The 16792-nt window shown below is 38.7% G+C and overlaps 1 protein-coding gene across 4 annotated transcripts in view; it reads left to right on the top strand.

Moving 5' to 3' along the window:
- Positions 1-16792, top strand: part of ndst1a (N-deacetylase/N-sulfotransferase (heparan glucosaminyl) 1a) — a 29840-nt gene that overhangs the window by 6971 nt on the left and 6077 nt on the right. For 2 of the 4 annotated variants that reach the window (XM_082176937.1, XM_082176939.1), the window contains exons 2-7: positions 8969-9794; positions 10972-11517; positions 11915-12002; positions 13779-13933; positions 14058-14243; positions 15577-15705. In XM_082176937.1, coding sequence (XP_082033063.1) covers positions 9276-9794; positions 10972-11517; positions 11915-12002; positions 13779-13933; positions 14058-14243; positions 15577-15705 — 1623 coding nt within the window. In that variant the 5' untranslated portion in view covers positions 8969-9275. Of the gene's footprint in view, positions 1-4356; positions 4455-8968; positions 9795-10971; positions 11518-11914; positions 12003-13778; positions 13934-14057; positions 14244-15576; positions 15706-16792 lie in introns of all 4 variants that reach the window. The other 2 variants (XM_082176938.1, XM_082176940.1) reach the window with 2 other exon arrangements.

Genomic DNA, 16792 nt, shown 5'->3' with positions numbered 1-16792 from the left:
TTGTCGATACCAACCTATTTTATTCTAACGATAACTATAATAGACTGTAAATCAGGAATTAGCTAAATTTAAAACATGGCTGGATTTAAACAAATTATCACTCAATCTAAACAAAACAAAAATGATCATGTTTGGCAATTATAAGGAAAAATCCTGAACTACTGATAAATATAAATGGTATTAAAATAGAAAAAGTAACAGAAATCAAATTCTTGGGAATCACGATAGACAACAAACTGAGCTGGAAATCACACATTGGACACATATACAAAGGAAGATATATTGCAATTATAAGTATGTTTTAAATTATAAGGCGCTGTATGTATTGTATTCCAGTCTTATTTTGTCATACTTAACTTATGGAATTGAGGTCTGGGGTAATAATTATAAAAGTTCCTTACTTGTAATACTCCAAAAATAGGATACCTTGAACATACAAATATACTGTTTTTACAAAGTAACATGCTTAAATTTATGGACTTAATTGATTTTTATACTGCACAATTAGTGTATAAAGCAAATCGGGTCCTATTACCAGCAAATATTCAAAAACTATTTATAAAAAGAGATAGCTGTTACAATTTGAGAGGTTATGGCCAACTTAAAGTACCAGCTTTCAGAACTACGAGGAAAAGTATGTGTGTGTGTCTGTGTGTGTGTGTGTGTGGTGTCAGGCTCTGGAATAACCTGAGAGCCCAACTCAAGCAGTGCCCATTCATTTATCAATTCAAATCAAAGTATAAACAAGTCATACTGTCTAAGTACAGGACGGAAGAATGTCCTTAAGTGTGGAAAGGGAATCTATTTATGTTGTATTTTATTTTATTTTTTGACTGGCATACTAAAAAAAGATTATATAAGATAATAAAAATAATATAATTAAACTATTTATAATTATAAACAATTGTGGCCATTGAATTTATTGAATTCATAACAATAAGGAACAAAAGATTGGTGACTTTGTCACTGGTAATGATGGGTCTTTGTACTTTACTGAAGAGTCTTCTTTCCTTGTCTTGGAATCAGCAGAATGATTGTGAGTTAATATAGTTGATTGTATAGTTAGATATGTGTCAATTGTCTTTTTGATTATAGTAAATGTATCTACTGCTCAAATGTATAAAAGGGGGTAGGCGTCAATAAGCTTAAGCTTCTGCCTACTCCTTTTGAGCATCATATCCACATTGTTATTTATTTACTTACTTAAATTTGCGCATGTATCCTTCTTTAGTTTTGCCTACTGTGCTGAAACTTGTTACTATGTAGAACTTTGTGGAACTCAGATGCTCAAATAAATAAAAAGAAATGAGAAATGAAATGATTGCATAGAAACACATGAGAAGCTCCAGCTTTCGGTAATAACATATAAATATGCTGTAAGTATTGCATGAAAAACTTGCATAAAAATGGGAAAAGTCCTTGGAAACTGAAATAAGTTTAAGTTGACATACGTAAATTATTAAAACAAACTGAAATAAAAAATAGAATGCTATGCAGAAATATTAAAAAAAAAACATTAAAAAAAAATTACGAGAACAATAAAATGACAAACTTGCAATCAAATTAAAATGAAAACTACAAATATAATCAAAATTAACTTTAATATAGAAATACTAAAATAACACTGGCATTTAATATACATGAAAAGAAATTGAGGTGTACATTATGTAAAAAAAAAAAAAAATTCTTCTTCAGATGATGTGTGTGTGTGTGTGTGTGTGTGTGTGTGTGTGTGTGTGTGTGTGTGTGTGTGTGTGTGTGTGTGTGTGTGTGTGTGTGTGTGTGTGAGCAGCGTTGAGTTTCTCTCAGCTCATAGAGCATACACTCATTATCATGTGGTTTTTGTAAGCCTGAAGCACATTGTTGTCGACTCAGAGAAGAGAAAAGCGTGACATGACCTGCTGATCCTCTCTCTGGAATAAAAGACTAGATGCTTCACTAGTTCTGACTGGCTTTATATCAAAACCAAGTGAGCTGTCTACATAGGCAGTATTTGAAGACATCATAGGTGCTCCTTGCTCCTGTTTGGTGAATTGCAAGGAAACCAATGGGGCTCAACTTGACCCAACAACAGGAGTTAAATAATGGATGATCAATAAACCTCTCTCTCTCTCTTCCCAGCATGGCTATTTGACCAGCTTATAAATTGCTTCCATTTGTTTAGTTGTGGTGCCGCTTCTGTGATACTGTAAGTGTGTTTAGGAAAGATTTGTTCATATGGTTTGAGTCGTTCAGTTCTTGCTCATTTTCCATCCGAGAGATTCAGTTTTCAACTCGTTCCTATACGAAGCTGTTGTTGAGCACAAACGCAGAGCTCTTGGGCTCTTAATGAGCTCGTGTAAAATCAATCCCGTACAGTCATCGGTGAACACGTGTAATAACCGTCTCAGCGGGGCTCATTATCTCATATTAAGCTGAGGTCATTACTGCCCTCTGTGTTTAATGGCTCTCATGCAGCACTTCGTTATGAGGTTTGACCACAGGCACAGACCTTTAAAAAGCGTTTGACCGAGTTCTTCACTGGCTTTTTTATTGCGTAGATATATGCATGTTCACTGCCTTTCAAAACTTGGGGTAGGTAACATAAAAAAAGTTTTTAAAAGAAGTCTCTTCTGCTCACCAAGTCTGCTTTTATTTGGTCAAAAATACAGTAAAATATTATTACAATTTAAAATAACTGATTTCTCTATATTTTAAAATGTTATTTATTCCTGTGATGCAAAGCTTTAGTCACATGATCCTTCAGAAATCATTCTAATATGCTGATTTGCAGCTCATGAAACTTATTATTATAATTTATATTCATCATTATTTAATTATGTTTTTAGGATTTTTTGAAATGTAGAAAGTTTAAAAGAACAGCATTAATTTAAAATCTTTACAGTCACTTTTGGACACTTAAATGCATCCTTGCTGAATATTAATAAGAAAGTATTAATTCCTTTAAAAAAATCGTACTCACAACAAACATTTGAACGCCGGTAGTGTGTGTACTGTATGTAATATCTGCAAATATTATATGTAAATAATAATGGCTGAATTTAAGGAATTATCTAAAGGTTAACGATGCTCCATTAGCAGCATATGTGACATCGATTCCTACAGAAAATGATTCCCTAAATCTAAAAAAACATAAAAAAATTGCATTTCTATATGGTGAGTGTGAGTGGAGGGTTTAAAAGCAAAATGCATTTTTGTTAAAACACATAAATTCTAGTGATGCACTGAAATTAATTTTAATCCTGAAGAAATGCTTTCTGTTTAGATTACCCTTTCTTTCTCTTCTGAAGGCAAAAATAGCATTTTCCGCTGAATATTTTGGTTGGCCTAAATTTAGCTGCATCCCTAATGAGTTCTTCAGTAGATGTGTGTTATTTGAGTTGTAAAGTTGTTTAATTCGTTCTTCTGAAGTGGGACGGCTGTTCGAGGTGTGGGTTTTTACTCAATTAAAAAGTGCTTTGTGGACATTTACTTTATTTTGCTCTGGTGTTCAATCACATTTCAAGTCAGTCAAGTCAAATTTAATTATAGAGAACTTTTTCAAAGCAGCCTAAAAATCACGGTGTTAATGTTTATTATATCGTAACTTCATGCTTTGTATAGTCACATTTTGCAGATTAGAGCTGGATGATAATAATAGTTACATTTTGAGAAAATACAAGCAATCAGCGATAGTTGAGATTTTCTGTATAGTATATATCAATTTACATGAATGTGGATATACTTATAGCAACTATATATGTAGAGCTGGGAGATAATAATGCTTGACGAATAAAACTCAGGCATGTCATGATTAAAATATATTTGTTTAGTTAGTTATTGGCTCTGGGTGATTGACTGCGTGTCATAGACGTTAAATTCTATAGTCCTTCTAATATTAAAGGATATGAAATGTACTCAAACATATTTAATAATAATATTTTTTAGTGACAAGGCCATCTGTAGATTTTGCTGCTGTACTTCTGTTCATCAATGAGACAAGCTTTTGTCAAATAGCAAACACTGCAAACACTGCAGATCTGATTGAGGTTGTTTTCTGTGATGGGTTTAGGGTTATGGGAGAGAATAATATACAGTTTGTACATTAAAAAAAACCCATTTATGTCAATGGAAAGTCCTAGAAAACATGGAAACGTAACGTGTGTGTGTGTGTGTGTGTGTGTGTGTGTGTGTGTGTGTGTGTGTGTGTGTGTGTGTGTGTGTCCATGTGTGTTTGTCACATGTGTCCTGACAGCTGCTGAATGATTTATATGGGGTGATTTGTGCTTGATGTCCATCCGCTGTAGGATCAAACTCCATGTACAGTCTGTGGTCTCGCCTCCTGGACTTACTCGTTTCCTTTCGTTACTGTTTCAGATCAGGTCTCATATCATCGTCACTGCAGTCCGTGGAAAATCTGACCCGCTGCGACATCAAACACGACCACACTCACTCCCGAGATCCAAATCTCTATAGTATGTTTCGTGAGAACTTACCTTTCCGTGTATGTTTGATGTTTTTCCAGTTTTTTTTTATGCATTAACCAGGAAAATCAGTCTTGCTGCTGATGAATGTATCAGTCATCTTTACAGATCGCCGAATCAAAACGGCTCAGATGCTTTACTGTACTGCTGTAAAACTCAATTGCTTGATTAGATTTTAAAGATAAAATGTATAGATTCAAAATATAAATTTTTACCTTGATTAGATTTGAAAGTGGCATTTTCTGAGGCACATGTGGTGTTTACCAGCGCAGATCTCACTGGGATGTGGATCATTACCAGCAAGATGCTTCAAAGTGCTTGCTACATGTTTATCATTTCACATGTCCATAATCAGAAAAACATCTAGTTCATATTATCATAAACACCATAAAAGCACTCTTCAAGAACTGATTATATCAGTAAATTCTATCATAATGGCCAGCGCCGTCACACTTGCTCAGAGCAACTGAAGTGATTATTGACTGAGTCTCTTAGTTTTGATTGCAGCTGAAGTCTGGATTGCGATTGCTGCTAAACGCAGGGCTGAATGAACCGGCTCGTCATTGTGTTCAGAGAAACCCACAAACCCCGGAGCTGCCAAACGTGATAAATGAGCAGCCGCTCTGCCCTTCAGGTCTCTCATTGGCTGTCTCCAGGGGAATCTGCGCTGTTTGTTCCTGTAACATATCCAATCAAATAAACACGTGTGTGTTGGTGTAATAGGGGTTCATGTGTGGGTCGATGGGGTTGAATTAAGCGTGTTGTGTTCGCGTGAGGTGTGTCGTACATGGCCTGAGGTGTTACTTGTTAATTCTCTCATCATGGATGTGTCACTCATGAGTGTGTTCCCGCTGATGATGTCTGATGACCTCGTCCTCTCGAGCCGCTCTCTGGGGTTCTGCTTCAATCATCACTCCCACTTCTGACTTCATAATGGAAGTCTTTTATCCGTCACAATCAGAATGTTGTTCCCAGAATGAGGTCATGAGGCAGAATATGGGTTAGATAGCGATGTTCAGAAGAACAGGTTTATTAATTTCATATTTAATGGGAAGTGAGAGAATAATTGAGATTTTGTAGGGTACCCTTTTCCTGTAGCTCAAACTGTAGAGCGTTGGCGCTTGCAACGCCAAGGTCATGGGTTCGATTCCCAGGGAAAGTGAGAATTGTTAAGAAAGTGAATGTGTGAACCTTGAAATGCAATGTAAGTCGCTTTGGATAAAAGCGTCTGCCAAATGCATAAATGTAAAATGTAAATGTAATGGGAATTATCCAGTGTTGGAGAACTAGAGTTTTCAAGAGATCTACAATTTGGAGTTTTTGAGTTCTCTTTTGCTGTTTTTATAACATGGCTGAAGTCAGAGCTGACTTGGGCAAGGCTCATCGATGCACGAGGGCAATGAAGGCTATCCCGTCTGGTCCGAGCCAACAGAAGGTCTACTGTGGCACAAGTCACACACAACTTTAATGATGGTTATTGGAGGAATGTGTCACAAAAGTGCATCACACTGAAGCTAAATGATGCTAAAATAATGGTAGGAGTCAAAGTTGACAGTACCTTAAAGGGATACTTCAGGATTTAGCATTAATCTTGGTATTAGTAGAAAACCTGTAGTATTTTCGAATTACCATGCTTTCCACCCTCATGTCCCCCTGAGACGAGAGATTTATGTATTTTTTGTCTGGAAAAAATCCTCCGATGACGCAAAAATCTTAATTTTGCGTCATCTGAGGATTTTTTGGCCAGAGGCTAAAGACTACAGCCAGTAGTAGGGGCTGTCCCGCATGTGTTCAGCCCACCCATAGGAGGTGGGATCTCACTCACAGAATGTACACACAGTATCAGCCGTCTTTCTTTGGAAGCTAAGCTAGAAGGCTCTTGTTCTGTGGAGAAAGCCGAGTAGTAGGAGAAAGCTGAGTAGTAGGGGTAACCATCCTCTTTTTCCCGGACATGTCAGGCCGTCGAGATCGTCCAAAATGTCCGGGATTCGGCTTTTGCTTTCTGCGGTCGCCATTCATTGTTTACATGCACACCTTTTGTTTCAATCTAACTGAATTCATTCTGATTGGTGAATCTGAATGTAGTGTTTACATGAACGCTAAACAAGTGATCGGTTGATGTGCGTTTTAACATTGCTAAGAAAATTCCCGCTCCTCCGTGAGAGATACGAGATCGGTGCGTCTCAGTAATCACGCCACCGGCCTCGCGCCGTTCTCCCGCGGCCCTCAGCCTCGTCCTGCTCGCCACAGTAAACATGATGAATGGCGACTGTAGAACGCAAAAGCCAAATCCCGGACATTGGGCGATCTTGAAATCCCGGGCAAACTTGTCACGGAGACTCACCCTAGTAGCCTAGCCTTGTTGTTTTCAACTGCGCTCTCTTACTGGTAGGCGTGACCTCCTAGGGCAGCGAAGCAAGTGCATTCTGGGAGTTGTCTTTCATCCACATAAGCCAAAAATACATTTTCTGGCTTTTCTCAGTCTAGAAAGCTCCAAATTCAAAAATAATTTCACGTTTCTTCTACATAAATGACCTATTTTAAATACACATTCATCTTTCCAGAGGTGAAGTATCCCTTTAAGCCACTTTTGTGTCTCTAGAACTAAGTTCTGACTAATCTAAAACAGATTTATGAACCAGCCCATGCAATTAAAGTAGAATCTTCATTCACAGTTTCCATTGTGAGTTCCAAAATTCTCATCAGGATTTCCAAAATAGACTTCTCATCTGCAGTTGTAGATTTCATCAGAATCCCGCCGTGAACTCTGGTTGAATCCAGTCAGATTGAGTCCCAGCGAAGGTCTCCATTCTGTCACACCGTTTCCACGGCCTTCATGCAGCGTTTCCATGGAGAGCTGGCGGTTGCTACGGAGCGTCGTTTGTTAGTGTCAGTGTGTGGGGCTGCGTGAGGATTCCTGGTGACCCGAGGGTTCGGCTGGCCTCTTCTCACAATGGGCCGACCCGTTCCAGAGTCCCAGCGCTGCTTTTGTTGCCACACTCATATATCAAATGCATTCTCCTGCCAGCGGCTCCAACAATTCTTCTCAAACTCTCACACACTCACATCAAAGGCCCAGTGGGGACGTTCTGTGAGTTCGACACATGCAAGTGCTGCAAAATGAGAACAAGCCTTCTCAACTTCTGTTTTGTGTGTGTGTGTGTGTGCACTTGTATCTTTCTTCTCCTATCTGTCTGAATGAGAAAAATCATAATTTCTCATGTCAAAATGTCAGTGATTGGTTACGCCGCTAAACCGAAATATTGAATTAATTGTAAAGTTCTAATGTGCATTTTATTATGCATGTTCAAATGATTTATTTGGTAACACTTTACAATAAGGTCCCATTAGTTAATGTTAGTGAATGCATTAGCTAATACTAACCATGAATTGTTAGTTCATGTCAACTCAGGGCCATTAAATAATATTAACAGACACAACTTTTGATTTGAATCAAGAATGAGTAAATTATGAAAATGCCATTACTAAAGATTAATAAATGCTTTAGAAGTATTTTTCATGTTTACTAATGTAGTTAACTAATGTTAACAAATGGAACCTTATTGTAAATGTTATAGTTTTTCCGTTGGATTTTGCTGTTCATTTTTTGGTTGATTACATTCAATTACAAACTAAAAAGCTGCAAACTCTGTCAGCACACTTGTGCTAAATACACTGCAGTTTTTATCAAACGGAATTAATATAGACTTCTAGTCTACATCAGACGTGTGTGGCGAGTTGCAACACATCACAAATTAATTGCTCTCCTTATAATCAACATAACTTGATGGGCCGGTACAGCTGACGCGGTATAATCTCCTCGGTTTATGAAACACACCAACTTGTTTTATTCACCTAGTCGTTCTTCAATCAAATGAATTTACTTAAATATCATATGAATTTATTACATTGAGTATGTATTTGTTTTTATGGCTATGAGAGCAGCTCATGTCCAGCTAATTCAAGCCATCTTCTGTTTCTGATCATACCATGTTCATCCACTGACATGCAGCTTTTTGTGCATCTTGATCATTTGTTTTCATCGACTGTCTTCAGCTGAAACTTCTCTCTTGAGTTTGTGGATGAATCTGATGAGTATTTTTAAACCCACTGAGAATCAGGACACAATTTCACAGCCCTGTTGAAGCACGCCCCGTCAAAAGACAGTGTGAAATCTATGCAAATTCAGCCCGAATAGTTCCTGAAACCCGCCGAGAACAAACCCATCAGTCCACAGCGACCCGCTGCCGTCCAGAACCACTTCACTCCTGCCGAGTGTCTGAACTCACTGTCTCTAATCTGACACTGATATTCCTCCTCATGCCCTGAGCGCGGTGTCATCGCCACCAGAGGTGTGTGTGTGTGTGTGTGTGTGTGTTCCTCTCAGTAACTCAAACACACACATATTTGCAGCAATGCAAAGTTACATTTTATGCATCTCAACTAAATGTAGATTCTTTCTTTTAAACATTTTTTCCTGACATATTTGTTCTTCATGTGTGCAGGTGTCTACTGGGATCCATAGTAATGATTGTCGGTGAATCACAGCAGAGCCGGCCCCCGCCAGCTGTCCGTGACCAATCAAGAGCCTCAGAGTGAGCAAGAGGGCGGAGCCAGTCTGATGATGGACAGACAAATCATCCACTCAAGTTTAGAGCCCCGCCCCCTCTCTCCGCCTCAGCAATGGTCACATAGAAGCACAGAGACATTTCTGTGTCATGTTCCTCTCGTTTTACTTCCCCGAAAGAACGTGAACATGTAGATTGAACTTCAGTTTTCCTTCTTTTAGCTGTTTGTTTGTTTATTTGTGTGATGCCCAGCGTGCTCCGCCTGCGCCGTCTCGTTCGCCAGGTGCCGCTACAGACCAGCCTCATCTTCCTCTTCTTCCTCTGCGTTCTCAGCGTGTTTCTCTCTTCCTACTTCCTGTACGCCGTCAAACGAGAGCTCGAACCGTCGGTCACAGCAGGGCATGCGGCGGATGACCTCTTCGTGACCTCTTCTCGACCACTCCCCTTTCTTGCCGGAGTGGGCGGGACGTTGCCGTCTGATGGCTATCGGTCGGATCCGGTCGTGTTGGTGTTCGTGGAGAGTCAGTATTCGCAGCTCGGCCAGGAGATCGTGGCCATCCTGGAGTCTGCGCGATTCCGGTACCGGACGGAAATTTCTCCTGGAAAAGGGGACATGCCCACGTTAACGGATGGACAGCGGGGCCACTTTGTGCTGATTGTGTATGAAAACATCCTGAAGTACGTGAACATGGACGCCTGGAATAGGGAATTACTGGACAGATACTGTATCGAGTTTGGAGTCGGAATTATCGGCTTCTTTAAAGTAAGCGACTCTACACCAGTTTCACACACTCGCTCATCAGCGTTTCTATGGAATTCCAAAGCTGCCAAAACAATTAAAAAAAACCATAAATAAATGTTAAAAATAAATAAGTATTTATACTTTTATTTCCTTATTTATGTATAATTGTATTTTTTTTCAACATTGATTTTTTTATTATTTTTTTATTTTATTTATGTATTTATTTATTATTTTGGCAGCTTTGGAATTCCATACATTTCAACTTCCTATTTGGAAAAGTGCATTGCAGTGAAATTTATAATACATGGAGAAAGTGAATCAATAGTCTCAAAGCCACAGGTGGCAGACGGGACAAATCTAAGATGTATGATATAAGATGTAAGATAAAGGCTATTGACAAATTCAGCCGAAACGGCTATTTTTGGTTTCAGGCTGAAATGTTTTATTTTTAATTTTTTTCGGAGGGCCGAAATCAGTGACTGAAACAGATGTTTAATTAGCACTTCTCCAATGGCACGTTTTAACAGTGTTCAGCGTCTATTTCGTGCACACAATGTGGATAAACAGTTAAACATGTCAGCTGTGTGGACAGTATCTCTGGATTGACAATATTAATTTCTCGATTTTAATCGGTAATGATATGGTTTCTTAAATCTGAAATCTTATAGTCAGTGCTGTTTTCTGTTTATCCATGAACAAAACTTCGCTAGACATTTGTAGCATACCTGTCATCCAACAATTGCAAAAAGCTTTGTTACTTTTGATATAAACCAAAGTCTCAACTTTAAAATCTGTCGATTTTATTACGAAATTCAAACAATAAATGTCATTTCGAGGCTCTTTAATACGGCGTGACAGATCACAGATCAAACACACGTGAACTGATCATCTCTTCTGCTCTACTACTGGTTATAGCACCAAATAAACATGGGTGAACATCAGAAGAAATGTTTTAACTGGGGAAAGATGTCAATAAAACATGCATACATTCATATATATATAAATATATGATTTGATTATAATGTTCCAAAATCTGCAAAGCTATCAGTGCCGTTGTTATTTTCTTTATTCATTATTTTCTGAGTGTCTTGCAGTGGTGGTCGGAGATAGCGAGTATGAATATATCCCACATCTGACTTTGGACGGAAGCAGCATGTATATCAGATCATCTGATGTCACTTCCTGTCTGTCCCGTTAGGCCAATGAGAACAGTCTGTTGAGTGCGCAGCTGAAAGGATTTCCTCTGTTCCTGCACTCCAACCTGGGACTGAAGGACTGTACGGTCAACCCTAAATCCCCTCTGCTTCACGTCACTCGAGCACAGCAGGTCAGACGAGGTTTCAGCGCTCATCAGCTGAAGTTTAACTTAAATAAAACCATCTCTGTGTCTCTGTGTCAGGTGGTTCGCGGTCCTCTTCCCGGGGATGATTGGACCGTCTTCCAGTCCAATCACTCCACCTATGAGCCGGTTCTGCTGGCCAAAACCCGTTTCTCGGAGAGCGCTGGGCTCGCTGCTCTTCTGCACACCTCTGTGGTTCAAGATCTCGGGCTTCACGACGGGATCCAGAGGGTCCTGTTCGGACACAACCTCTCCTTCTGGCTCCACAAGCTGGTGTTCGTGGACGCTGTGTCCTTCCTCACTGCGAAGAGACTGTCTCTGTCCCTGGACCGCTTCATACTGGTGGACATCGATGATATATTTGTGGGCAAGGAAGGGACCAGGATGAAGGTGTCGGATGTCAAGGTGCGTTAAAGAGATCGACTCAAACATCTGCTTTTGTTTAAGCTTTTTGCCACTATCAGAAGAAAAGTAAGGGGAAAAAAGCATGGAAACTAAGGGAAGATCGAGAGAATGGATTTGGGAAATCACAAGCCAAATTACAGCTGGAATCTAAAGCTAAATATTATACAGTGGCTTCTTTTATTTAGATTTTTTTTTTTTATGCAACACAAAAAATATATCTGGAACAATCTTATGAAAATATGTCCGGATCATGTTTGTGTGTGTGTGTGTGTGTGTGTGTGTGTGTGTGTGTTTACTCTGCTGGAGTTTAGGGACAAAATCATCTTCAGAATGGGGATGTTAATGAATTATGTGTAGATTTGTGAATATCATACGTAGTGTGTGTGTATCTTCTCAGGCGTTGGTTGAAACTCAGAATGAGCTGCGGAGGTCGATTCCAGACTTCACCTTTAACCTGGGCTTCTCAGGGAAGTTCTTCCATGCAGGTGAGTGAAATCTGCACAAGATCCGCTTTTGAGAAGCATTGATGATAGGCCCCATTTACACTGCATGGTTCAAGTGACCCAATTCCGATTTTTTCCTCTCGGATATGACCGGTGAACGTGTAAGCAGGAAAAAACTGCATGGATTCCGATTTTCTCAGATCGGATTCAGGCCTCATTCATATGTGGTAATAAATCGGATATGAATCGGATACGTGCATTTGCGTGTGCCATGTAAGCAGTCAAATCGGATATTCCCCAGTAAATGCGAGTCGTACGTCATTAAAAAAGTGACGTCATCAAACTCAGGTGGACGCCACCACTGAGAACACATGACTTATTATAGGCGCGATGGAGGTCGAAGGCTCAACACAGTGGAGTAATTTTTTCTACACCTTAAGAGAGCAATGTTTTGCTGACCTTTGAAAATAGTGCGGGAAGCAAAACACTGCATAATTAGAGATGCGCAGATGAGCTACAACGTCACCCGAATCCACAGCCGCACCAATAATTTTCTCTGATTTAAGTATCCGCACCCGATGGTCAAAGTTATTATTCTTATGTGTGGTTACGCGTGAGGATAAATGGATGATCATCACCTTCAACAGCGGACTCTGCGACGGTTGATGCGCGCATCTAATACAATTATGAATGAGCGCTGCTTTTAAATGAACATTTCTTTAAAACAAAATTTATTTGACAGAATTTCATTTTCTTAATGGCATAAACAGGCTTTACTCCCTTGAAACTTAAACTGGAATGGAACATGCTCATATTTTAGAGAATGTAGTTCATATTTTCGTTAATAATGATTTATCTATCCAACCGCGACCCACCCGAAATTAATCAGAATGTTATTTTTATTAGCCTACTTGACCCGCCCGATCCGCGGATTATCCGCAGAGCCCCCGCGGATATAACCGCGATCTGCGCATCACTATAATAATTTTGTCTGCTTCTGCATCCATTGCATATAGAGCTGTTTTACTTCATTTTCCGGGTCAGAACGTCTGCATTTGGTTGTTTTGGCAGTGTATAGTGTAAATGCAAATATCGGATACGGGTCACTTTTAAAAGATGATCGTCAAAAAAATCGGATATAGTCAGCAAATCGGAATTGGGCATCACCTGCAGTGTAAATGCAGTTCAGCTTTGCATCACAGGGATAAATTACATTTAGCAAAATATTGCAATCGAAAATATTTCACAATTGTAACGCAGTTCATTGTTGCGAGAAGGAGGAGGCAGGAACCGGCGAACATTTAAAGACTTTAATAACAAAATAAATAAACAAATACAAAATGAAAGTAAAGACAGTAACCCCTCACGGACGACTGCTGTCACATATAACAAAACACAACATAAATCCAGGCCTGTCCTCTCTCGTCCTTCACTGTCGTCGCTCCTCCTTTATGCTTCTGCTCCTCCGTGAGAGATACGAGACCAGTGCGTCGCGCAGGAGTGGCTCATTAGCAATGATAGCTCGTCCTTCTCGCCACAACAATTATTACAATTTTTACTTTATTTTTGGGATCAAATAAATACTGCCTTGGTGAACATAAGAGACTTCTTTCAAACACATTTTAAAAATCATAATTATTCCAAACTTTTGACTGGTAAATTAATAAGTGTGTGTGTGTGTGTGTGTGTGTGTGTGTGTGTGTGTGTGTGTGTGTGTGTGTGTGTGTGTGTGTGTGTGTGTGTGTGTGTGTGTGTGTGTGTGTGTGTGTGTGTGTGTGTGTGTGTGTGTGTGTGTGTGTGTGTGTGTGTGTGTGTCAGGAACTGATGAGGAGGATCTGGGTGATGATCTGCTGCTGTCATACGTTCATGAGTTCTGGTGGTTTCCTCACATGTGGAGTCACATACAGCCACACCGCTTCCATAACCAGAGTGTGTTAGCGGAGCAGATGATCCTGAACCGACGCTTCGCTGAGGTGACACACACACACACACACACACACACACACACACACACACACACACGGGTCTGGAGTGTTTTATTCCTCTGTCAGTTCTGACTGTCATTCTGTGTTTGTGCCGTTTGATTCTGTCCTGTAGAATCACTCTATCCCGACTCATCTGGGTTACGCAGTGGCTCCTCATCACTCCGGTGTGTATCCCGTCCACATCCAGCTGTACGAGGCCTGGAAGCGCGTATGGGACATCAGAGTGACCAGCACTGAGGAGTATCCACATCTCAAACCCGCTCGATTCAGACGCGGCTTCATTCACCGCGGCATCAGAGTGAGTGTGTGTGTGTGTGTGTGTGTGTGTGTGTGTGTGAGCTCTGCTCATTATTATAAACCCTCATTATGTTTGTTCATATGTGTCAGCAAATGAACAGTTGAATTGATAAATCGACACTGACAATTGCATACGACTGTCACATTTTGCCCTCAGTGACATTCAGATCTTCACATTGTTATGAAGAGTGACAGCCAGAGCTTTTACTCTCCACTTACTCATCATGCTAGAACGAGTGAATAATGAATGATTTTATTCAACCACACAGGACAAATGACATCATCATGAAAAAACATCAACATAAAATACATAAATGTAATCAACATAATAATTTTGTAATTATAAAATAAAATAAACAAAATGATATTAAAACAAAATTTTTTATTAATTATATTTTATAAATTACTTTATAATTATTACATATTTAATTCATTTATTTTATAATTTATAACTATTAAAATATTTAATAATTTGAAACAGTTATGAAATAATATAAAATATACATTTATTTGGAATTATCTAATACATACTTTATATAAGAACTAAAATAATTATAAAATGATTGGGTTTCCCATGCAGTGCTAATAAACATGAATAATTTTGTAATTATAAAATCATTATGAAATAATTTTCATAGTTACTTCATATGTAATAATTATTTTATAATCATGAAATAATATAAATTCTAAATTGTAAAATAACTGAATGCAATAATTACACAACAACTATAAAATATAAAATAAATAAATAATTACGGGCATAAAAAATATCAAAAAATAATTATAAAATAATATTAAATGTTAAATAATTATGAAAACTTTATTCTTCCTTCAGAGCTCAGCTCAAAACCGATCCGGTTATTGTTCATGCGCAGCTCCCGTACTCTCCAGCAGAACTGAATGACTTCCAGTGTGTTCTCAGTCGTTTGTCAGAGATGGTGAAAGCTTTAAAGCACTCACGACACAAGATCTACAATCCCTGTTAATATCAAATTTGTTCGTGTCATGACCAAAAATGAACAATACGGCCCCTGAACCAAGCGTGAAAACAGTCCGCTTCTCCGCTGACCACGTCTCAGTTGTGCTTTACTTCAGGAGCAGATTCATATTCTGCTCGCTCTCTTTCTTGGGTTTCATATTATGAGTTTGAGCTCCTGAGTTCAGTGTGAGATGTTATGAATATTACATTAGCTCACGTCTATTTATTCCCTCAGTGAGACAGGCGCTGTACAGCATGAGTGTGTGTGTGAGAGCCACACACACACATTAAGTCAGGCAGGCAGTTTGTAAATGCAGAACCGATTGGACGTCACATTTGTGTGTGTTTTCATCAGGTCCTGCCCAGGCAGACGTGTGGTCTGTTCACACACACCATCTTTCACAAGGATTATCCCGGCGGGCCACAGGAGCTGGAGCGACTCATTGACGGAGGAGAGCTGTTCCTCACCGTCCTGCTCAACCCCGTCAGTCTCTACTTACACGTCAACTCACTGTGTTCATGCGCTTATTGTCAGCAAGACTGGGATATATAGCCATAAAAATGTTAATCCTTTTCAGCATTTTGATGACATTCAGAAAACCTCTATTTGAAAAAGTATTTCACTTGAAAGGAATTAAAAGGGTGTTTTTGGGTTCCCAATCAAAAATATTTAATACTCACAGTAAAATACACTAATAATGTTGGTGAAATTAATCAAGACATGTTTTTAATAATTGAATTCAAGAAAGACTGATATGTAATATTTTACAAATGACCTGAAGAAGTTTTGAAGGAAAAATATGATGGGTTTTCATGTGCTTATCAACGTAAATAATATTTTTTTAATAATGAAATAATTAGTAAATAAATGAAATCATCATGTAATTATAAAATAATTATAAAATAACTATAAAATGATTATGAAATAATACTTTATAATTGTTTCAGACTTCATTATTCATAACATAAATTCATGAGCTGTTTAAACTGGAAGTGAACGCTCTTTCACCTGCTCTCCTGCTCTCGACAGACTCGGAAGATATGAAACTTATGGTACAAAGACCTCTTATATGTCAATAGAGTAAAGATTAGATACATTTTATCTCATGACCCCTTTAAAATCGTACATCCAGATTTTTCAATGTATGAAAATGAAACATTCACTTTTATTTGAGTGACAAACAAATCGCTGAATCCGAGTTTTGAATTGAAATGGGCAGTTTGAACGGATTCAAAGAAACAAATCAAATTTAAGAATTCTTACACTGTTTTTATTACAAAAATTTTATTATGAGAGATGCTATTAAACTTTCTCTGAACACTTTCATAAGAGTCATGAGACAAGATTATGAAACTAGTTTAAAGGAACACGCAGACTTTTTGGGACTTTAGCTTATTCACCGTATCCCCCAGAGTTAGATGAGTCCATACATACCCTTCTCATCTCCATGCGTTGCTTAACTCTGTTTGACGCACCCACTGCTAGCCTAGCTTAGCACAAAGACATGTAAACAACATGTAAATAGGAAAATGTTGGTGTTATTTGGTCTCTTATTGGGAGCAGTATGCTA

The sequence above is a fragment of the Leuciscus leuciscus genome (genome assembly GCF_965113295.1).
Source record: "Leuciscus leuciscus genome assembly, chromosome: 8".
Taxonomy (NCBI): domain Eukaryota; kingdom Metazoa; phylum Chordata; class Actinopteri; order Cypriniformes; family Leuciscidae; genus Leuciscus; species Leuciscus leuciscus.
The sequence above is the reverse complement of the archived record's forward strand: the minus strand, read 5'-3'. Positions and strand labels throughout refer to the sequence as shown.